We start from the raw sequence: 24,208 nt of genomic DNA on the forward strand, positions 1-24,208 counted from the left end.
TGCGTTCATTACTCCAGATATGTGAATAGCCATTATCCATACTGATGTATGAGAGTCTTTTCAGCTGCTACAGCTGGTTCTAAATGTTACATTACACGCTACGCTGGGTTCAGTCGTCTGAAAGATAATACCGGTATGGGATCTGTTATTTAGAAACCTGTAATCCAGAAAGCTCTGAATTAAGCGAAGGCCACCTTCCATGAACTCCATTTTAATCAAATAATTCAAATAATTATAAACAATTCCTTTCTTATCTGTAAAAATGAAATAGTTCCTCTTCTTGATCCCAGCTAAGGGGCAGATTTACTAAGGGCATTAGAACAACTCTATCTTCATTATTAATATTCCCTGTTTGTAACGTCCATTCGGACATCGGCAATTTACGAACGGGCGCAGGCGACAATTCGCTAGCAAAAGAGACAGGCGCTAGCAGTTATTCACACTTTCTCGCCAGGCGACAATTCGCTCTAGCGAATGGACGTTACTCCGCAAATTCACTAAAGTGCGGATTTTACTGAACGTTATCTCTTTCACCAAACTTGCCTTCGCCACCTCAGACCAGGCGAAGAGCACAGGAGTGCATAGATCTTCCTTATTCTTCTGTTACATTATATTCTGTGAGTGGAAAAAGCATCAAAAAACGCTGGCGTCTTTTCCTTATTCCAGGCTGCAAAAGTCCTTTAAATATTTTTTGGTAACTGGCTTCCCCCATACATTCTCTAACATATGGAACATTAACAATACAATGGGCTCATGTGTAGGGCATTATAACAACTCTATTGTCTTTATTAAGGTTCCCTGGACTTGTTCTAAAAAGGGCACCAACATTTAACATAAAGACGTCCATACAACTTTAAATTTCCCGCCCTATGCTAATTGACCTGAGCGCAAGATCCCTAGGAAGTTTCACGAGGCAGAAATAAACGCTAGCGCATCTTCACTATCAAATGCTCGCATTGCCGAAATCACGCTAGCGAAAATTTGCCAGCGTTTGGCGCCCACGACGAAACTCCTCATTTTAGGGAATTAGCGTAGTCTGAGCGAATATTCGCCTGGCGAAGTGGACGCTGGAGAATTTTCGCCAGTAAATCTGCCCCAAAGATGGAGACAGAACAATGCTATTGGGTTTAATACATGTTTAAATTATTTTTTTAGTAGACTTTAGGGGGCCCGTTTACTTACCTCAAGTGAAGGAATAGAGGGAAAAAAACTTTGAATTTCGAATGTTTTTTTTTGGCTACTTCGACCTTCGATTCGAACTAAAAATCGTTCGACTCATCGACCATTCGATAGTCGAAGTACTGTCTCTTTAAAAAAAAAAAACTTCGACCCCCTAGTTCGCCACCTAAAAGCTACCGAAGTCAATGTTAGCCTATGGGGAAGGTCCCCATAGGGTTTGCTATCTTTTTTTAGCTCGAAGAAAAACTATTCGATCGATGGATTAAAATCCTTCGAATCGAAGGATCGTTCGATCGAACGAATTGCGGTAAATCCTTCAACTTCGATATCCGAAGGATTTCAATTCGGCAGTCGAATATCGAGGGTTAATTAACCCTCGATATTCGACCCTAAGTAAATTTGCCCCTAGGTGTGGAAATCCAAATTAAGGAAAGACCACCTATCTGGAAACCCCCAGGTCCCGGGCATTCTGGATAACAGGTCCCACACCTATACCAAATATAAACAGTCATTACCATTCAAATAAGGCTGCTTCTCTTAATTGGCCAGTAACAGCGCACAATGGAAATGGCATATGAAAGAATTGCTTGTGTGTGACGCAAAAGTGTTATTTATTTACATTGTGTGCTGCTCTCAGCTGCAGTGTCTGTAGACAGTGTTTATCAATTGTCAATGTAATACAGTCAATGTTTAGCGGAACACAGATGCATCCATTCACAGCCAGTGATGGGCGAATTTTTCCTGTTTTGATTCGCTGAAAAATTCACAAATTTCCTGAGAAATTCGCGAAACGGCGAAAAATTCATAAAACTCAACTTTTGACGCCCGCGTCAATTATGATGCTGGCATTAAAGTCAATGGGTGTCCGAATAATGTTGACGCGCGACGGTTTTGACGCGAGCGACTTTTCTGACGAGCGTCCAAAATGTTTCACTGCGGTTTTGCTAATTTATTTGCCGGCGAAACGCAGAAATTCGCCGCAAATTCACGCCTGCCGAATTTATTCGCCCATCACTATTCACAGCCTGGGTTGGAAAACCCTACAAGATGAAAGTATTATACATTAAAATGCGCTTTGAAGAAATGTTACAGAATGAATACGCAGACGTCATTTACATTTTCTGCTGTTACTGGTCTTTGAAGAGCAAATAAAATGATATAGGTGATTTATGGTTCCCCATACCAAGCACAGTCCTTTGTTTTAATTCATTTATTACAGTACTCCTGTCTACACCGAGCAGATTATTGGCTTCACAATCTTAAATGTGTCTGTTACATAATGTACCTATACTGTACCTGTACCAACTGCACTGAAAGGACAGGGGCAATGCAGAAAGCTCCAGCGCTATCTCCTCAAACGCTTGGAAGTGCTCAGTGTGTGTCTTGACTAAATACACGACTTACTAGCTCAGAAGATACTATAGTCTATGCAATGTTGTCCCAAATACAATCACAGTATTCATAGTTCATACACATAAATGACATACTCCACTGATATTACTGGCCACTAGCTATCCCCCCTTTTTTCAACATTTTTGCCTATTGTTTTAATCAGCAAATATTTAGGGGTTTTGTACTAAACAAATTTTAAAAATCTGACATGGGGCTAGACATATTGTCAGTTTCCCAGTTGCCCCCAGTCCTGTGATAAACTTCAGTCACTCTACTGCTGTACTGCAAGGAGCAGCTCAATATACAGGACTGTTATAGTGGACTGTTGACAGCACTATTCAAGGCAATAAATGTTAATAAAGAGGATCTACTGCCCCTTTAATGAGGTTTTTGCCTACAATGAGAACATTACAATTGTACAATAGGTGTGTAATCTGGGCAACTTTATTACATGATGGTTGGTGAATGTGTGGTCAGCTTTTGACTTCTCACACTACAGACTTTCATGCAAGTTAGTCTTATTAGATTTAGATCAGTCATCGGAGTTCACGGGCGCCATCTTCTTCTCTTCGGTAACCTTCATGAAGTAAGCTCTGAATCGGCGCATGTGCAGTTAGAACACCAAACCCTTCATATTAAAATCCCCTACCCTACATAGACCCTCTACCTGCTCCCCCCCAGCCTAGGTGTTACCCTACATAGGCTGGGGGGGGGGAAACAGGGAGGGGGGTCTATGTAGGGTAGGGGAGTAGGGGCTTTTAATATAAAGGGTTTGGTGTTCTAACTGCACATGCGCCGATACAGAGCTTACTTCATGAAGGTTACCGAAGAGAAGAAGATGGTGCCCGTGAACTCCGACGTGCTGAATTTGCAATGAGGGGTAAGAGTTAGGGGCATTTACCAAGGGTAACACCTAGGCTGGGGGGGGGGGTCTATATAGGGTAGGGGATTTTAAGATAAAGGGTTTGGTGTTCTAACTGCACATGTGCCGATACAGAGTTTACTTCATATAAAAGTTACCGAAGAGAAAAAGATGGCACCCGTGAACTCTGATGCACTGAATTTGCCATGAGGGATAAGTAAAGAGTAAGAGGCATTTACAGAGGGTAACACTTAGGCTGGGGGGAGCAGGGAGGGGGTCTAAGTGTTACCCTCGGTAAATGCCCCTAACTCTTTACTTACCTTTACCCCTAGTTGCAAATTCAGCGCATCGGAGTTCACGGGGGCCATTTTCGTCTTTTCGATAATCTTCAAGAAGTAAGCGACGTATCGGTGCTTGCTCAGTTGCAACAATCTGCCGTTTTTTTTAACAACTGCGCATGCTACGAAAGTCACGGAAATTGCCAAAGCGCCGGAAGACCCGAAGAGAAGAAGATGGCTATAGACCACATTGTGTAGAAAGACCCAGAACATTTTTAAAGAGTAATCAATAGTTTTTTTTTGTTTTGCATCGATCTAGTAGGATCCATTTGATTCATGAATATCTGTAGTGTGAAATAATATACCCTGAAAGCATGAATATTATGAGGGATATTAATCAAGGTCTGAATTTATAGAATTTATTTCTAATATCCAACTCCGAATTCCCGAATGGACCTTATTTATGAAGAGAGCCCGAAAAAATAGGGTTGACAAAACTCCGAAAACTTCAGAGCTTCACCCCAAAAACCCGTAATTGTTCTGAGTTTTCCCACAAAAACTACGATTTTTTTTGCGCCGAAACCCCAAGATCATCGGATATCGGTAGGGACATCAGCGCAGACACTGGGACCTTCCCCGCTGACTTATACAGCACCTCGAGAGCTTTTAGACCATCGAACTTTAATAAATGTAGAATTTTTTTATGCTCTGAAAACTAAGAATTATTCAATGTAGAATTTTTTTTTTTATATAGAGGCAATTTGTGGTAGTGCTTTTGGCAGCCTGGCTAGTAAGTATTTCTGCATGCCCTTTCCCCAGGGGAATATTTTTTCATAATAGTGTCCATTCTCCTCATTTTAAGCAATATGAAACCTCTAGATTGTAAGCTGTTATGGGCAGGTGCCTCTATTTCCTTTGGTCTGTCTGATCTTGACACAAAATTGATTTTCATTGTTCTCTATCATGTTTTGTACAGTGCTGTGAAACAAACTTGCTGCTTTATAAATAAACTGTAATAATAAGTCAATACTGGATGTAGGTTATTAAATCTTTAGAATTGGTCTTGATCTAAAGCAGTGGTCCCCAAACAGTAGCCCCTTGGATGTTGCTCCCAGTGGTCTCAAAGCAGGTGCTTATTTTTGAATTCCAGGCTTAAAAGCAAGTTTTAATTGCCTAAAATCTAAGTATAGTGCCAAGTAGAGCTTTTTTGTAGGCTGCCAGTCCACAAATGGGCTACCAAATAGCCAATCACAACCCTTATTTGGCACCACAGTAACTTTTTTCATGCTATTGTTGCTCCCCAACTCTTTTTACATTTGAATGTGGCTCACGGGTAATATGAATATACAAACTGATGACCAACTGGAAAATTTAAGTAGCGGTATATTTTTTATATTGCTTCTGTACCTGCGCAACAAAATATTTAAGAGGTGAATGTACAATTGGCTCTTACAATTTGCCTTGTTTACCCCACCCTCAGTTTTGATATAAGTGTCAGTTTTTGCCTTGAATGGTCAGATTCGGGTGGCTTGGACAGTTGTGAACAGTATCCATTACAGGGACAATATCTTAGGTTTTCTGATAATTTGTATAGAGAAATCCTCCAAACAAGATTCCCCTACATTGAGCATAATTCTACAGCAAAACGTATGGGTGTAGCAACACTATCCTTTAATCGAGTATGAGTGTTTTATTGATTTTTTACTTGCAATGTACCTCAACTTTGTTGCATTAATCTCTCAGGGAAGCTCAAGGAGTTTTGCATTTGTTAATTCTGCTGCCCAAACCTATTAATTCAGTGGAATTACACAGCAAATAGAAACAGGCTAATTTGTGAGCAACCCACCCTATCAATTCTATTCAGCAGATAGTTCCATTCATCAGGTACAATGTACTATACTTTAGTCTGTGTCTTACCCCATTACTGAAGTTTATCTGCAAAAGACAGCAATAGCTGATGGGACAGTCAGACATTAGTTGATACGGTTTCACTCCTGGAAGAAAGAAAGTTATTTTCAGCAGCAAACTTTTGTTTAAAGGGATACTGTCATGGGAAAAAAATATTTTTTCAAAAAGAATCAGTTAATAGTGCTGCTCCAGCAGAATTCTGCACTGAAATCCATTTCTCAAAAGAGCAAACAGATTTTTTTTATATTCAATTTTGAAATCTGACATGGGGCTAGACATATTGTCAATTTCCCAGCTGCCCCAAGTCATGTGACTTGTGCTCTGATAAACTTCAATCACTCTTTACTGCTGTACTTCAAGTTAGAGTGATATCACCCCCCTCCCTTTTTCCCCCAGCAGCCAAACAAAAGAACAATGGGAAGGTAACCAGATAACAGCTCCCTAACACAAGATAACAGCTGCCTGGTAGATCTAAGAACAACACTCAATAGTAAATACCCATGTCCCACTGAGACACATTCAGTTACATTGAGAAGGAAAAACAGCAGCCTGCCAGAAAGCATTTCTCTCCTAAAGTGCAGGCACAAGTCACATGACCAGGGGCAGCTGGGAAATCGACAAAATGTCTAGCCCCATGTCAGATTTCAAAATTGAATATAAAAAAATCTGTTTGCTCTTTTGAGAAATGGATTTCAGTGCAGAATTCTGCTGGAGCAGCACTATTAACTGATTCATTTTGGAAAATTTTTTTTTTCCTATGACAGTATCCCTTTAAATACACAATGCTTGGTATCACTCTGCTGTTGGCATACACACAAATATACCATTATTCATCCACAAGCAATCCATTAGGAGTACATTACCTAGGAGTACGTTGACAAAACAAAACTGAAACCGCTATTATTTTTGGGAAATAAATGTATTTACAGTATTAAAATACAAAAATTACGCCCACTGTTTTGGAACACAGGTAGGAAACTTTCTTGACCAACATCATTCAATAACTAGCTATATGTATGTGTACTGTATATATCCAGACAAAAATTTTCATGCTGGATAAAGGTTTTTTTTCCAAAATGTAGAAAATATAGCAAGAGTGCAGAAGGGAAGAGGACCGTCCTTAGGCGTCAGAAACTTTATGTGGTTTCTACCTAAACCATGCTGGGATAGGGCTGAGTACTTCTATCTTCTCTCATCAGCATATAGTAGCTGCCATGCACAAACACCAGGCCATTTTCCAGCAGACGATTGGCCAAATATGGGCCAATCATGAATGGCTGGTGAATCAGAGCTGCATGGCAGGGTGCTCTGTGCTGGCATTTCATTCTAATATTACACTCAAGGGAATAAATTAGCGTCAGTATGCTGATCACAAAGTAATTTTAAATATTTGCTTTATATATTATGTTTGCTTAGTACAAAATAGATTTTGACAACTGATTTAAAAATATAGGGCCTAACTGCATAAGCACTGCTACCATCAAGGCAGAATGAAACCCCCTCGGAAGTGGGCAGAAACAGTACTTTGATACAATCATAATGATATTAAATAAATCAATTGATTGGCTTAGGGAAAGAGGTGGTTCATCTGCGTTCAGTTCAGATTATTGATCCTCTTACTTTAGACCCTGCTTTTATTGCCCCATTAAACGTAATGCAGAGAATAAAAAGGTCAGTGTCTGTACAAATACATTCTACACCGAGCACCAAGTTCTGTAACCGAACAGGCAAATAAAAAATACAATATACATCAGTGTCTGGCAAGTCCTCCTTCCCCAACATAAGTGACTAAAATGGATTTAATGAACACTATCTTAAATCACATCTAATAGTTGGTGCTACAGGATTCCAATACAGCTATATACGATACAATTATACAAAATGTGTCAACATCTAAAAATACAACCAAAATAAAGAGAGCAAACAGAACCTATAAAGTTTTTTTTCTTGGTTTTTTTTTCTCTTTTTTTACAGGAAAATACTTTTGAAGTATGCATGTAGTACAGTAACTGTCCATTCTTTTAAAGAAAATCTACTGCAAGCAAAGTTATCAACCTCCAGAAGAAATCACGTAGCAGAAGTATATACCCAAAAAGTGTACAATATGCACACTTGAAATTACAAATAAAAAAAAAAATAAAAAATTTGAACAACTGGTGAGTGTCCATTTCTAAGTGTGGAAAGTCCAAATTGAATATGTCGGTAGAAATTCAATGCATCTTGGCGACATTGTTCTCCTGCTTGGAAAGGGGGGAGTGAAGAGGCAGGGGGGGCACTTTACAAAAACACTCATGAAAACAGGATATCAGGGCAACAGATCATCGTAAGCATTGAATCAGAAAGAGGCTTCCTTTTAATAAGTTTTCTACAGTACATTATCAAAACTGTCTCTCGGCTGAGCAGGATTCGTTTAAAATTCATGTATTCCCGGAAACCATATACAAAGGAGGCGTATTGTTTAGCATACACCAGTTACGGATGCTGCAGAGGGTCAAATGTCTTTCCATCTGTAGAGTTTCACTGGTTATTTTTGGCTTTAGCGTGTGTTAAAATGTGGGATTTCAGATTGGTCGACTGAGCAAATTTTTTATTACAGCCATCGAAAGGGCACACATAGGGCCTATCACCGGTGTGAATCCGCACATGAGTACGCAAATTGAAGTCCAATGAGAATCGCTTGCCGCAGCCTTCGAACGTGCACTGTAAGGAAACCAGAGCAAAATTAAAAGCTGTGTCTGCAATCTTACAAAGTCTTGGTATAGCAATGTATACACAAGTGCTGCCCCTGGTTGAAGAAATGAGCAATAGCACACACAGGTTATTGATACACATCAGTGGGAGCTTTGCTGAATTGTTCGAATGGAATCCATGGTGAGCAGGGGTTCAGCTGGATTTACATGAAAGATGTAAGCAGTAACAATGTAAATATATTTGTGTACACATTAAGCCATACAGCTAGAGTTTGCTAATGAAGAAAGGTGTAACATTCAGTAGGGCTCATGTAACTACGTCATTTTGATGCTAGGGCTGCAGTTGCCTGTCTGCTTGCAAAAGTTTAAAGGAGAACTAAACCTTAAAAATGAATAGACCTAAAAAAAAGACATTTTATAAAGTGAACTAATTGCACGAGGCTAAAGTTTCAGCTTGTCAATAGCAGCAATGATCCAGGACTTCAAACTTGTCACAGGGGGTCACCATCTTGGAAAGTGTCACATGTTCAGTGGGCTCTGAGCAGCTGTTGAGAAGCGAAGCTTAGGGGTCGTCACTAATTATCCAGCAGAAAATGAGGTTGGTCTGCAATATAAGCTGATGCTACAGGTTTGCCGATTATTAAATTCTGATGCTAATTGCACTGGTTTCTGTGTTGCCATGTAGTAATTATCTGTATTAATTACTAATCAGCCTTATATTGTGACATTTCTATTCTATGTGTACTGTATATTGTGAGTGGCTCCCTAAGCTCAGTAAGTGACAGCAGCACAGAGCATGTGCAGTGAATCAGCAGAAAAGAAGACTGCTAAATGGCTTTGGCTGGTACAGAAGCCCAAAACATAAGCTACAACATTTCTAGCTACTTCTTTAGTTTAACTTTCCTTGTCCTTTAAGTCGATGGCCAACTTTTGTTAGCATTTGTTCAACAAGTCCCTAATACCACAATAAGTATTATGCCAATCAGAAATCACTCGTTTCCTTTATATTTTAAAAAGAATCCGGATTCTATAAGGTCCAAGTAGAGCCAAATCTGTAGGACCTATTTAGCTGGCTCCTTTGCCAAAGGCTGGATCATAATTGGGTTCTAGGGATAGCTGTTTTAAAGGACCACAAACATGCAATACGGTCATCATTGATTATATTTTCTAACCTGCCAGATGTCATTTGTGAGGGCAACTGGAGGGCCCTATACACAGCCCAATTAAATGCTATGTCTGCAGCTTTCATGGGCCATCTATAGCCACCATAAAGAGATCCTGTCATTGAAATTTATTTTTTCTCAATAGTGCTGCTCCAGCAGAATTCTGCACTGAAATCCATCAAAAGAGCACATTATATTTTTATATTTAATTTCGAAATCTGACATAGGGCTAGACATGCTGTCAGTTTGCTAGCTGCCCACAGTCATGTGATAAACTTCAATCATTCCTTACTGCTGTACTGCAAGTTTGAGTGATATCACCCTGCTCCTTTTCAACCCCAGCAGCCTAACAGATCAATTAGAAGGTAACCAGATAGCAGCTCCCTAACACAAGATAACAGATGCCAGGTAGAACTTAGAACAGCACTCAATAGTAAAATCCAGGTCCCACTGCAACACTTGCTGGCTCAGGAATTACATTTTAAATTGTAGAGTGAATCATTTGCAGTGTAATTTAGAAATAAAAAATACATCATAAAAATCATGACAGAATCCCTTTAAGGTTGCACCAAGATAACAGATCAAGCAGACTGTCAAGTGCAGAATAAAAAGTAAATGACTGCACAACTGCCTCATTAGCCAACATGTAAACGGCACATCACAGAAGTATAATACGATCTTAATACCTGAAAGGGCTTCTCGCCAGTGTGGACCAACTGATGTCTCTTAAGTTTGGAACTTTCAACAAAGGCTTTGCCGCATTCTGCACAGACGTGTACTCGTGGACCATGTGTGTGTAAATGTTTTCTCATTGCAGAGTTATCCCTGAACATCTTTGTACACCCCTGTAGAGAAATTCCAGTTATTAATATAATAATATATAGAAAAAAATATATGATAATCACAAAATTCAATTTTAAGGATATATATTAAGTTATTTATGGCTTGTGTATTATAAATATATTAAATGTTTTCATGATGGCAAGTGAAAACTTCTTTTGCCCATGCAGAATGTCCATACCTTGTGAGGACAGGCAATAGTTCTTGGAGCGTCATCTTCTTTGATTTTTCTAGGCTTCATTCTTAAATAAAAACAAAATACATGTTCAAATTTTGCGGATGTTTTTGGGATGCATTCGATTTAAAGGACAAGGAAAGTCTAAAATAGAATAAGGCTAGAAATGCTGTATTTTGTATACTAAACATAAGCATGAACTTACTGCACCACAAGCCTAATCAAACAAATGATTTATGCTTTAAAAGTTGGCCACAGGGGGTCACCATCTTGTAACTTTGTTATACATCTTTGCAAGACTAAGACTGTGCACATGCTCAGTGTGGTCTGGGCTGCTTAGGGATCGTCATAAACAAAGCTGCTTGAACTCTGCATGGCTGGGAAGTAAGGCGGGGGCTCCCCCTGCTGTTCATAAGTATGATTGTTTCCCTGCTCAGCAGTTAGGGACCATCTGACAATTCCTATCTACAGCAGTAAATGAAGGGAGAATTTCACTGCATAGTCAGGTTTCTTATAAAAATGGTACACATTTTTTAATTAAAGTATATTGGAGATAGGTTTCTTTTTCATTAAAGAAAGTAAAAATGGGATTTTATTTTTCTTTGCCTTTCCTTGTCCTTTAGTTCAGTTTTAAGAAAGGTTTGAAGGCCTTTTTAAACATTAGAAAATACAGGGTTACTGAAAAAAATAAAGCAGAAGTCACTGACCCGATCTAAAAAACAAATGCTTTGTAAGGCTACACATGTATTGTTATTGCTACATTGTATTACTCATCTTTCTATTCAGGCCCATTCCTGTTCATATTCCAATGTCTAATGCAAATCAAATGCATGCAATCAGATTACTGAAACTGCAAACTGGAGAGTTGCTGAATTAAAACCAAAATAGTTTAAAAACAACCAAAAAATGAAAACCAATTACAAAGTGTCTCAAAATATCTTTATGCATCATACTAAAAATGTATTTAAAGTTGAACAACCACTTTAAAGGAAAACTATACCCCCAAAATGAATACTTAAGCAACAGATATCAAATTGAATGACATATTAAAGAATCTTACCAAACTGGAATATATATTTACATAAATATTGCCCTTTTACATCTCTTGCCTTGAACCACCATTTCGTGACTCTATCTGTGCTGCCTCAGAGATCACCTGACCAGAAATACTACAACACTAACTGTAACAGGAAGAAGTGAGGAAGCTAAAGACACAACTCTGTCTGTTAATTGGCTCATGTGACCTTACATGTATGGTTTGTATGTATGCACAGTGAATCTTACGATCTCAGGGGGCGGCCATTATTTTTTAAAATGGCAATTTTCTATTTATGATTACCCAATGGCACATACTACTAAAAAAGTATATTATTATTATGATGGTTCATTTACATGAAGCAGGGTTTTACACATGAGCTGTTTTACTCAGTATCTTTTACTAGAGACCTACATTGTTTGGGGGGTATAGTTTTCCTTTAATCCTCACTGGAGGCAAAACCATCCTATTGGGTTTCATTAATGCTTAAAGAGGAACTATCACAAAAATGAAAATTTAATACAAGCTTTAGCATACTGAAATAACTTTCTAAATACAATCAAATATTCTGCATTGTTTCTGAAATAATCAAGTTTATGTTCACTATCCCTCTCTCAGCATCTGTTTCTCTTCATTCTGTTTTCATGCAGCAGTTGGTTTGCGGTGTAGCAATGGTGGAAATTGAAAAAAGGCTATATGGCACAGGTTAAATAGTGGATAACAGCTATCATTATGTTCTACAGAGCTTATCTGCTGTGTAACCTGAGACTTTTCTCCTTCGAATGGCTGCCCCCATTGCTACACAGCAGCTTATTTATATAAACCAAAGTAGTGTTTCTGAAGCAAACATTAGTTTTAACAGTGCAGGGCAACAGTGCATTATATTTTTATTACTTTAAAAAAACTTTCGTTTTTTGATATTACTGTTCCTTTAACCGTCAATACACAATGCACACGCAGACACTGTACGTTAATTTTGTACAAAATACTAGTAAAATAGAAGCTACCATCGCCCTAAACAGCACGTATACCCTTTCCCTTCAAACCAGTTTCACCCCAATCTCAAAGTCTCCAGCAGGAAAATCTTCAGAGAGATGTTTTGTACGAGTAGATAAGCTTTACTTAAAGGGATACTGTCATGGAAAAACATGATTTTTCAAAATGAATCAGTTAATAGTGCTACTCCAGCAGACTTCTGCACTGAAATCCAATTCTCAAAAGAGCAAACAGATTTTTTTTATATTCAATTTTGAAATCGGACATGGGGCTAGACATATTGTCAGTTTCCCAGCTGCCCCAGTCATGTGACTTATGCCTGCACTTTAGGATGGAATTACTTTCTGGCAGGCTGTTATTTCTCCTAATAATGTAACAGAATGTATCTCCGTGGGACTTGGATTTTACTATTGAGTGTTGTTCTAAGATCTACCAGGCAGCATGTTGTGTTAGGGAACGGGTACCTTCCAATTGTTCTGTTAGGCTGCTGGGGGGGGGGGGGGGTGATATCACTCCTACTTGCAGTACAGCAGTAAAGAGTGATTGAAGTTTATCAGAGCACAAGTCACATGACTTGGGGCAGCTGGGAAATTGACAAAATGTCTAGCCCCATGTCAGATTTCAAAATTGAATATAAAAAAATCTGTTTGCTCTTTTGAAAAATGGATTTCAGAGCAGAATTCTGCTGGAGCAGCACTATTAACTGATGTGTTTTAAATTAAGTAATGTATATAGCAGTTAATATTACCACCATTCAGAAATGATCAGCATAAAAAAAAAAAGTTTGACAAATGAGAACTAAAAATCCTATACAGCTAAATAGAGGGGTGGAGTTGTGTCTCTTGTTCAAAGTTTGATAAATGTGCCTTAAAACCAACCAAGAATTTGCTATAAAAAAACATCTTAACAGGGAATTAAAGCTAGACTGGTCCCATGTTAAGAGGTCTGACAGGAGGCAGGTGAACAAATGGCCACCCAAAGATTATATTTAACTGCATAGAAATGGAGCAAAGTGAAAGGTGTATTAATTATAGAAGGGGAATTATCATACAGGGCCCCTCTTAGTTCCACTTTCCTACTAGGGATGCACCGAATCCACTTTTTTGGATTCGGCCGAACCCCCAAATCCTTTGTGAAAGAATCGGCCGAATACCGAATTGAAGAAAACATTTTTTACTTCCTTGTTTTATGGAAGAAAAAAAACATGCGATTTCCCTCCCTGACCCTAATTTACATATGCAAATTAAGATTCGATTCGGCCAGGCAGAAGGATTCGGTCGAAGCCGAATCCTGCTTAAAAAGGCCGAATCCCGAACCGAATCCTGGATTTTCTTCGTCAAATGTATCAACATTTCTTTTTCAACTTAATTGCAGATGTGTTGCTTTTCAGCCATAGCTCCAACGCTTGCTTTGTATCTTCCACACCAGTGTCTTGCTTGTTTGTTTTTCCATTAACATGGTTAGTGCATTCAGTTTCCCTAGTCATGCACTTAACAAAAACAACTCTGCTGAAGGAACAGCAACACCAACAAATAAAAGAGTTTTAAAGTAATGAAAATATCATGTACTGTCGCTCTGCACTGGTAAAACGGATGTGTTTGCTTCAGAAACACTATTATAGTTCATATTAGGGATGCCCCTTGAATACAGGATTTGGTTCGGGATTCAGCCTTTTTCAGCGAGATTTGGCTGAATCATTCTGCCCGGCTGAACCGAATGCGAATTTTCATATGCAAATTAGGGATGGGGAGGGAAAATAAGGTGACTTTTTGTTACAAAACAAGTAAAAAATGATGTTTCACCCTTCCCATCGGCAATTTGCATATGCAAATTGGGATTTGGTTTGGTATACAGCTAAATCTTTTGCGAAGGATTCGGCCGAATCCAAAATAGTGGATTCGGCGCATCCCTAGTTCATATAAACAAGCTACTGTGTAGGAATGGCGGAAATTAAAAAAACGCTATATGGCACAGGTTAAATAGTGGATAACAGATAACACCATTATGTTCTACAGCTCTTATCTGCTATCTGCTGTGTAACCTGAGCTTTTTCTCCTTTGAATGGCTGCCCCCATTGCTACAGAGCAGCTTATTTATATAAACTATAGTAGTGTTTCTGAAGCAAAAACACTAGTTTTACCAGTGCAGGGCAACACTGCATTATATTTGTATTGCTTTAAAACACAATTTTTTTCACGGTACTGTTCCTTTAATGGTGAACTGCAGCATAGTAATAAAAAAAAAAAAAAAAGCTGCAGTATCATGTGGCAAATATAGAAAAGACACCAGCAAAGGAAAATGTTACCTAAAAGGCATCAAAGGAAAGTGATGAACTGGGGTCTTGAGTTTGAACAAAGGCATCATTATGTAGAATTTTTTCCAGTTTGTATGTGGGTCACATCTTATAGTACAAGACTTTGGGCAAAATGTAGAAAATGTCGATATAATTTGATGAAAACATGGGAGAATTAGAGCAATTACCTTGCAAACTCTGCCAGCTGCTTCGGATCTGATAAATCAATGCCTGGTATTCCTCCTGGTGGCAACTTCTTTCCAGTCATGTATTCAGAATAATCAGGTGGCGAATTCTCTCCAATAATCTGTTCTTCAACTACTGTCTCATGGTCAATGTCTTTCTTATCATCTGAAAACCAAACAAAAAAAATATTTTACAGATATTATACATCATTCACATCAGTCCCTGCCCAAGTGAGCTTCCAATCTGAGATCCCTATTACACAGCTTCATACCATTGATTTTGTGGTATAGCTATGGGACCTTTTATCCAGAAGGCTTAGGACCTATGGTTTTCTGGATAACAGATCTGTCCATAATTTGAACCTTCATACCTTAACTCGACTAAAAAAAAAAAAAGGAAACAGATATACCCAGTAGGCTGGTTTTGCTTCCAATAAGCATTAATTATATCTTAGTTTGGATCATGTACTAGGTACTGTTTTATTATTACAGAGAAAATGGAATCATTTTTAAAAATTTGGATTATTTAGAATGGGATTTATGGGAGATGGCCTTTCTGGATAATCGGTTTCCGGATAACAGACCCCATAAACCCATATGACACATGGGGTGCCGACTGTTGTTGTTGCTCAGATAGAAAATAACCATGGTCAAATTCTCGCTCTCCAACAGTCGCTACTTCACATTAAACCAATGGCTGCAAAGCCCTAGGAGGCCAAGCTGAAGGCCAGTAATCGGGAGGAAGAATGCCTGTTTCCTCTATTCCTATAAAAAGGCAGATACGACACTTATCACCAATTTATTTCACCTGAGAACACAGTCAGTTGAAAACTCCTGGAGTTCTGTCTTCCTAAACTAGATCGCAATCTAATTTCAATGAATATATATCGGATACACAGCACTGCATATTCCCACGAGGCACATTTGTATTAGCAGAATGGTATTCAGTTGCAAACAGGATTTTAGCAAAACACTAAGCACCACTGAGCAACAACGACTGGAGAACAAAGACGTAGGTTAGGGGCAAAGAAGCACTTATAGTGTGTACTCAACATAAAGCTGAATATGCTGGATGATAACTCTCCCGCAGGAGAATTTCCATTATACAACACTAACAGTAAAGGGCCAGACATTCAAAGCTGAAAAAGGAGAAAGGGCACAAGATACACAGCAGATAACAGATAAGCTTTGTAATATACAATACAATTATTCAGAACTTATCTGTTATGTACTGTGTATCCTGTGCTTGAATGGCTGCCCCCATGGCTACACAGCAGCTTGTTTATATAAACTATAGTAGTACTTATTTGTTATCTGCTGTATCCTGTGCTTGAATGGATGCCCCCATGGCTACACAGCAGCTTGTTTATATAAACTATAGTAGTACTTATCTACTGTGTGTCCTGTGCTTGAATGGCTGCCCCCATGGCTACACAGCAGCTTGTTTATATAAACTATAGTAGTACTTATCTGTTATCTACGGTGTATCCTGTGCTTGAATGGCTGCCCCCATGGCTACACAGCAGCTTGTTTATATAAACTATAGTAGTACTTATCTACTGTGTGTCCTGTGCTTGAATGGCTGCCCCCATGGCTACACAGCAGCTTGTTTATATAAACTATAGTAGTACTTATCTGTTATCTACGGTGTATCCTGTGCTTGAATGGCTGCCCCCATGGCTACACAGCAGCTTGTTTATATAAACTATAGTAGTACTTATCTGTTATCTACGGTGTATCCTGTGCTTGAATGGCTGCCCCCATGGTTACACAGCAGCTTGTTTATATAAACTATAGTAGTACTTATCTGTTATCTACTGTGTAGTCTGTGCTTGAATGGCTGCCCCCCATGGCTTACACATAAGCTCGTTTATATAAACTATAGTAGTACGTATCTGTTATCTACTGTGTGTCCTGTGCTTGAATGGCTGCCCCCATGGCTACACAGCAGCTTGTTTATATAAACTATAGTAGTACTTATCTGTTAACTACTGTGTATCCTGTGCTTTAATGGCTGCCCCCATGGCTACACAGCAGCTTGTTTATATAAACTATAGTAGTGTTTCTGGAACAAACAACAGTTTTACCAGTGCAACAATACATTATTTTCATTACGTTAAAAGACTTTCATTTTTTGGTGTAACTGTTCCCTTAAAGCTAGGCAATGACAGGAGCTTTGTTTCCGGTTTCATAAAAATCTTACAGCAGGCGACACACCTTCCAAAAAATAGTATTTTCCCAATAATATCGCTACCAGTAATGTACTTGTGGCAATAAGGTTAGTGTGTGGCAAGACATTTTCAGGAAGATTTGCCTCCTGTGGTAGCAATTTATTTCAATGTAGGAGACAAAAATCACCACGTGTCATTGGCCTTACAGTTTACAAGCATGAATCAGATCAGCTGGTTAACACATCAAACGGACTATTACAGGATGCTGAATCTATGGCTCACACCACCCAATGTTGATTTGTCATTTGTCCCCATTGTAAAAAGATTAGACAATACTGACACAAGCTGCCCATACACAGGGACACTTTGTTGCCACCCTGTGAAGGATCTTATTGGCTAAGCCATTGACATTCAACCTCTGTGGTACCAAGGGTCAAACATTTTCTAGTCTATGTGGTGAATGGCCGATAATGAAAGCCAGTGTTGACTACTCCCCCCCTTTAAACAACTCCCATGTACTCCCAAGAATTTGTAATACCACTGTAACACACCATTCCTGGGATATCACTCATATGTAAAAAAAAAAACCTTATAACCTTAAATATACCATAAACATACCCTTAAATCCATATGCCACCTCCCCCCGCACATGATTAAACACCTTAGGGGCATCTAACAAAATTTCTAAATGATATACCAATATAACAACCCTACCAGGCTCATGTCTCACAGGGTACAGAGTAGGGCAGGCAGAGTATGGCACACACGGGGAGCATAGGGCAGGCAGAGTATGGCGCACACACACAGGGAGCATAGGGCAGGCAGAGTATGTCGCGCGCACACACAGGGAGCATAGGGCAGGTAGAGTATGACACACACAGGGAGCAAAGAGCAGGTAGAGCATGGCACACACAGGGAGCAAAGGGCAGGCAGAGTATGGCACACACAGGAAGCATAGGGCAGGCAGAGTATGGCGCGCGCACACACACAGGGAGCATAGGGCAGGCAGAGTATGACACACACAGGGAGCATAGGGCAGGCACACACAGGAAGCAGAGTATGGCACACACAGGAAGCAGAGTATGGCACACACAGGAAGCAGAGTATGGCACACACAGGAAGCAGAGTATGGCGCACACAGGAAGCAGAGTATGGCGCACACACACACAGAGAGCATAGGGCAGGCAGAGCAAAGGGCAGGCAGAGTATGACATACACAGGGAGCATAGGGCAGGTAGAGTATGACACACACAGGGAGCAAAGGGCAGGCAGAGTATGGCACAAACAGGGAGCAAAGGGCAGGCAGAGTATGGCGCGCACACACAGGAAGCATAGGGCAGGCAGAGTATTGCACACACACAGGGAGCATAGGGCAGGCAGAGTATGGAGCACAAACACAGGGAGCATAGGGCAGGCAGAGTATGGCACACAGGGAGAATAGGGCAGGCAGAGTATGGCACACACAGGGAGCAAAGGGCAGGTAGAGTATGACATACACAGGGAGCATAGGGCAGGTAGAGTATGACACACACAGGGAGCAAAGGGCAGGCAGAGTATGGCACACACAGAAAGCAAAGGGCAGGCAGACTATGGCACACATAGGGAGCACAGGGCAGACAGAGTATGGCACACATAGGGAGCACAGGGCAGACAGAGTATGGCACACATAGGGAGCAAAGGGCAGACAGAGTATGGCACACAGAGGGAGCATAGGGCAGGCAGAGTATGGCACACACAGGGAGCATAGGGCAGGCAGAGTATGTCACACAGAGGGAGCATAGGGCAGGCAGAGTATGGCACACAGAGGGAGCATAGGGCAGGCAGAGTATGGCACACACAGGGAGCATAGGGCAGGCCGAGTATTGCTGGAACAATCGAAAATATAACGATAAGCTTATCGGGTAATCCTAAAATAGGTCCTTTCACACGTCAAGACTTCCTATGTACAGCCTCCTTAAAGGGATACTGTCATGGGAAAACGTGTTTTTTTTCAAAATGCATTCGTTAATACTGCTGCTCCAGCAGACTTCTGCACTGAAATCCATTTTTCAAAAGAGCAAACAGATTTTTTTATATTTAATTTTGGAATCTGACATGGGGCTAGACATATTGTCAATTTCCCAGCTGCCCCCAGTCATGACTTGTGCTCTGCTAAGTTTCAGTGACTCTAGTTTTGTGCAGCTCCGAGTCCCATCATTTTCTTCCAGCCCCTCCCAACACAACAATTTCGGTGACAGTTCCCCTTTAAGCACTTGCCGGAGAACTGCAGGTTAAACATCCCAATTAAAAAATATAAGTATCCTTAGCTTACTTCACATTTATTCCAACCATACTTTGCACTGTGAACATCTGTTTAATGCTGCGATGTTGCTGGTAGGGATGCACCGAATGCACTATTTTGGATTCGGTCGAACCCTGAATCCTTCGAGAAAGATTCGGCCGCATACCGAACCCCAATGTGCTTATGCAAATTAGGGGTAGGAAGGGGGAAAACATTTTTTACTTCCTTGTTTTGTGACAAAAAGTCACACAATTTCCCTCTCCGCCCCTAATTTGCATATACAAATTAGGATTCGGTTCAGCCGGGCAGAAGGATCCGGCTGAATCCGAATCCTGCTGAAAAAAGGTTGAATCCTGGGTTCGGTGCATCCCTAGTTGCTGGAATGATCATAAATACAATGATAAGCAGACTTTTATGAGGTCATCATAAAACCAGTCCTTTCACAAAACTTCCTATGTACAGCCTCCTTAGAGGGATACTGTCATGGGAAAAAATTTTTTTTTTCAAAATTAATCAGTTAATAGTACTGCTCCAGCAGAATTCTGCACTGAATTCCATTTCTCAAAAGAGCAAACTGATTATTTTATATTCAATTTTGAAATCTGACATGGGTCTAGACATATTGTCAATTTCCCAGCTGCCCCAAGTCAGCTTCCAGAATTCTACTGGAGCAGCACTATTACCTGATTCATTTTGAAAAAAAAATTTTTTCCCATGACAGTATCCCTTTAAGGCTGAAGGCTCAGCTGCTGTCAACCTGCATATTTTTTGCATGTTGAGAGAAGCAGATACATGCAGGCTGATCGGATTCATATAAATGGAGCACATTTGCTTCTCTCTAGAACTGCTTTCTGGCAGGCTGTTGTTTCTCCTACTCAATGTAACTGAATGTGTCACAGTGGGACCTGGATTTTACTATTGAGTGCTGTTCTTATATCTACCAGGCGCTGTTATCTGGTTATTTTCTCATTGTTCTGTTAGGCTGCCGGGGAGGGAGGGGGGTGATAAAACCAATCAGCCTTTACACACACAGCGGAGCTGCCTTCTCCTGTAGCATTATTTGGGCTGACCTCAGCTGTGTGTACACGTAGGCTGGTCGGATTCATATAAATGGAGCGCATTTGCTTATCTCAGGAACTGCTTTCTGTCAGGCTGTTTCTACTAAATACGTCGCAGTGGGACCTGGATTTTACTATAAAGTGCTGTTCTTTGATCTATCAGGGAACCGGTATCTTGTAGTTTTGTGCAGCTCTGGGTCCCATCATTTTCTTCCACCCCAAACAATTTTGGTGACAGTTCCCCTTTAAGCACTAGCTGGAGAACTGTAGGTTAATTACAAAATGAAAGTATCTGTTACATGCGGGTGGCTCATTATTTGCTATAAATCATACAATATCACAGCTAGAACATCCACGCTAGGCTCTTCATTTAAGCAATTAGGAGCCAGTCGTATAATACAATAGAGATTTTTTGAACTGGTATTTATATAGTGAATAAAGTAGCCCCTCTTGTAAAATATAAGGATATTATAAGTTACAGAGGAGTTTCATGACCATATAAAAACACGAGGCCGAAGACCGAGTGTTTTTATACAGGTCATGGAACTCTGAGGGGACTTCTAATATCCTCATACAACTGGGGGTACTTTATTTATTCTAATACACAAGTTTCAGTGAGTCATGTGACAGAAATGACATCAGAACTCACCGTTTATAACTGATGACATCAGAACTCACCGTTTATATAGTGAATAAAGTACCCCCTCTTGTAAAATATAAGGATATTATAAGTTACCGAGGAGTTTCATGACCATATAAAAACACGAGGCCGAAGGCCGAGTGTTTTTATACAGGTCATGGAACTCCGAGGTAACTTATAATATCCTCATATTTCACAACTGGGGGTACTTTATTAATTATAATACACAAATTTTAGTGAGTCATGTGACAGAAATTACATCACTACTCACCGTTTATAACTGATGACATCACTACTCACCGTTTATAAGGATATAATTTACAAGATATTCATGGCTTTTGTGTATTATAAGGATATAATTTACAGGATATTCATGGCTTTTGTGTATTATATAAGAATATTATAAGTTACCGAGGAGTTTCATGACCATATAAAAACACGAGGCCGAAGGCCTTCTAATATCCTCATATTTTGCAACTGGGGGTACTTTATTAGAATACACAAAAGTGCCAGTGAGTCATGTGACAGAAATGACATCACTACTCTCAGTTTATATCTGATGACATCAGAACTCATCGTTTATAAGGATATAATTTACAGGATATTCATGGCTTTTGTGTATTATATAAGAATATTATAAGTTACCGAGGAGTTTCATGACCATATAAAAACACGAGGCCGAAGGCCTTCTAATATCCTCATATTTTGCAACTGGGGGTACTTTATTAGAATACACAAAAGTGCCAGTGAGTCATCTGACAGAAATGACATCACTACTCTCAGTTTATATCTGATGACATCAGAACTCATCGTTTATAAGGATATCATTTACAAGATATTCATGGCTTGTGTGTATTTTAAAGCACCAACCATTGATAGTCTTGTACAGTAAATATATATGTTTAAAGGCACACAGATTAATTAGCATTTTGAATGACAATTGGAATTTTAGGCGCTAATCGCTGTAGTTTAAACAGGGGGTCCCCTCGTCAGAATTAAGTGACTTTTAGAGCAGGACAAGTAACATGTGTGACCCAAAAAACACTAACTGACGCCATTGTCGCAAGTGTATGAAAACAAAGCCGAATTGTGCAGAACACGGAGCGGACTAACGGGACGTCAAGCTAAAGGGGAAGCGCGGGCAGGACAATTCACCACAGAAGCTCTAACACAGAACAAGCGGCGACGAACAAGAATCCGCAGCCCGTGAGGGATAAAATCCGCAACACTGAGCGCCCGCCCCTCCCCCACTGCCCATCAAGTGCGCCATTGCGGCCTAGTCCCCGAGCCTTCAGCAGCGCGCTCGCTCCCGCTTGGCCGCCATCTTCCCCGGCCCACACGCCATCTTTTCGGGCCGCCATACTGGCCAGTGAACATGGCGGCGCCCAGCAACATCTCAAAACATGGCTTCCTTTCAAAACAAAATAAACACCGCGGCCAGGGAGCCGCTTCCCGAGCTTTAAATTGCGGGCAGCACGGGCGCCGGAAAGCGCGGGGACACGCCCTGAGGCCTAGCCGGGCAAGAACAACGAAGAACTCACCTGAAGCCCACATAGTGACCGAGAACTCCCCCTCCAGGGTCTTGATCTGCACTTGTTTCTGCTCCCATTTCCTCCCGCTCGCCTCGGCCCCACTCAAGTAGCTTTTCTTGCTGCTCTTCTTGCCGCTCCCGCCTCCCCCTTTCTTCATGCGCCCCCCAGAGCTCTTGCCGGCCACTGTCACCAGAGTCTGCTCGATGTACTCGTCCTCTCCAGCCGGTGCAGGTACCGGGATAAGGATCTGGTCCTCGTAGCCATCGTCGGCCCTGAGATCCGAGTCATCCCCCCCGACCACCTCTTCCCGGGTCTGAACCAGGATCACCTCTTGGTGGTGGGAATGGACCCCGTCGTCGGAGTCCAAGGGCTGCAGAGCGATCATAGGCTGCTGGTGGTGCCCTGATTCGTCGTCATCGTCCTCGTCGTCCCCGACCACGGTGGTCTCAATAGTTTCCACAGGGATACATTCCACCTCAATCTCGTGCAACTCCACGATCTCCGCGGGCATCTCGGAGCCATCAGAGGCAATGTAGAGCGTGTCGCCCGATGCCATGTTCATCCCCTGCTCAGTTTCCCCTCAGTTTCTCGGCTGCTCCCCCCACCCGCACCTAAACATTAATTCCCCCCAGCCCCGGATATATATATTTTTTTTTATAACACTCTCTTTTCCTTCCTCCTTCAACACAAATACCAACTCGTCCCACCAAATCTCGTCGCCGCCGTCCGCTCCGGCATCATCTCGCGAGACTTGGCATTTCAACGGCCAGGTTGGGAGGAGGCGGCTGGCGACATCCTGGCTAGGGGCATAGAGGGGGAGTGGGCGGGGTTATCATTGCGTCGAGTGACGCGGAGACGTTGTACGCTGATCGCTAACGCGCTTGCGTCATTTCACCCTTGTTCGTGGCTTGCAGTGGTTTTGGGCCGATGGTAAGTGGATCAGGTTTTAACAGATGTTACATTCAGTGTGGCTTTTAGTTCCTGAGTAATTAGGTCTGGGCAGAAGGTCAGTCAGTATTAATAGTATAGCACCCTTCTTCACACAGGATATTTGGGATGAGGGTTGAGCTAAAAGTTCAAGGATACTGTGTGTGAGAGTTCTAGTTTAACAACGCCTTAAAGAGGTGGTTCACCTTTAACTAAATGATAGTATATTATAGAAAGGCTAATTCTAAGCAACTATTCAATTGGTCTTTTTTTATATATAGTTTTTGTATTATTTTCCTTCTTCTGACTCTTTCCAGCTTTCAAACGGGGGTCACTGACCCCATCTGTAAGGCTACACACGTGTTATTGTTACTTTTTATTACTCATCTTTATAGTCCGGCCTCTCTGCAATGCATATTCCAGTGTCTTGTTCAAATCAGTGGATGGTTGCTAGGGGAATGTGGAACGTAGCAACCAGATTGCTGATACTGGGGAGCTGCTGAATAAAAAAGCTAAATAACTCAAAAAGCCACAAATAATAAAAAATGTAAACAGGTTGCAGATTGTCTCTGAATATCATTTTCTACGTCATAGGTTCATTT

At 40.8% G+C, this 24,208-nt stretch overlaps 1 protein-coding gene across 1 annotated transcript; it reads right to left on the minus strand.

Annotated features, from left to right (window-relative positions):
* Positions 1 to 7,004: 7,004 nt before the first annotated feature.
* On the minus strand, positions 7,005 to 23,447 carry yy1.S (YY1 transcription factor S homeolog). The gene is given in 5 exon segments (NM_001093935.1): positions 7,005 to 8,319; positions 10,159 to 10,317; positions 10,494 to 10,554; positions 15,001 to 15,163; positions 22,689 to 23,447. Coding segments are annotated over 5 exon segments (1,113 nt in total). The 5' UTR covers positions 23,236 to 23,447; the 3' UTR covers positions 7,005 to 8,136.
* Between the last annotated feature and the right edge of the window lie 761 nt (positions 23,448 to 24,208).

This window comes from Xenopus laevis, chromosome 8S, assembly GCF_017654675.1.
Source record: "Xenopus laevis strain J_2021 chromosome 8S, Xenopus_laevis_v10.1, whole genome shotgun sequence".
Classification (NCBI taxonomy): Eukaryota; Metazoa; Chordata; class Amphibia; order Anura; family Pipidae; genus Xenopus; species Xenopus laevis.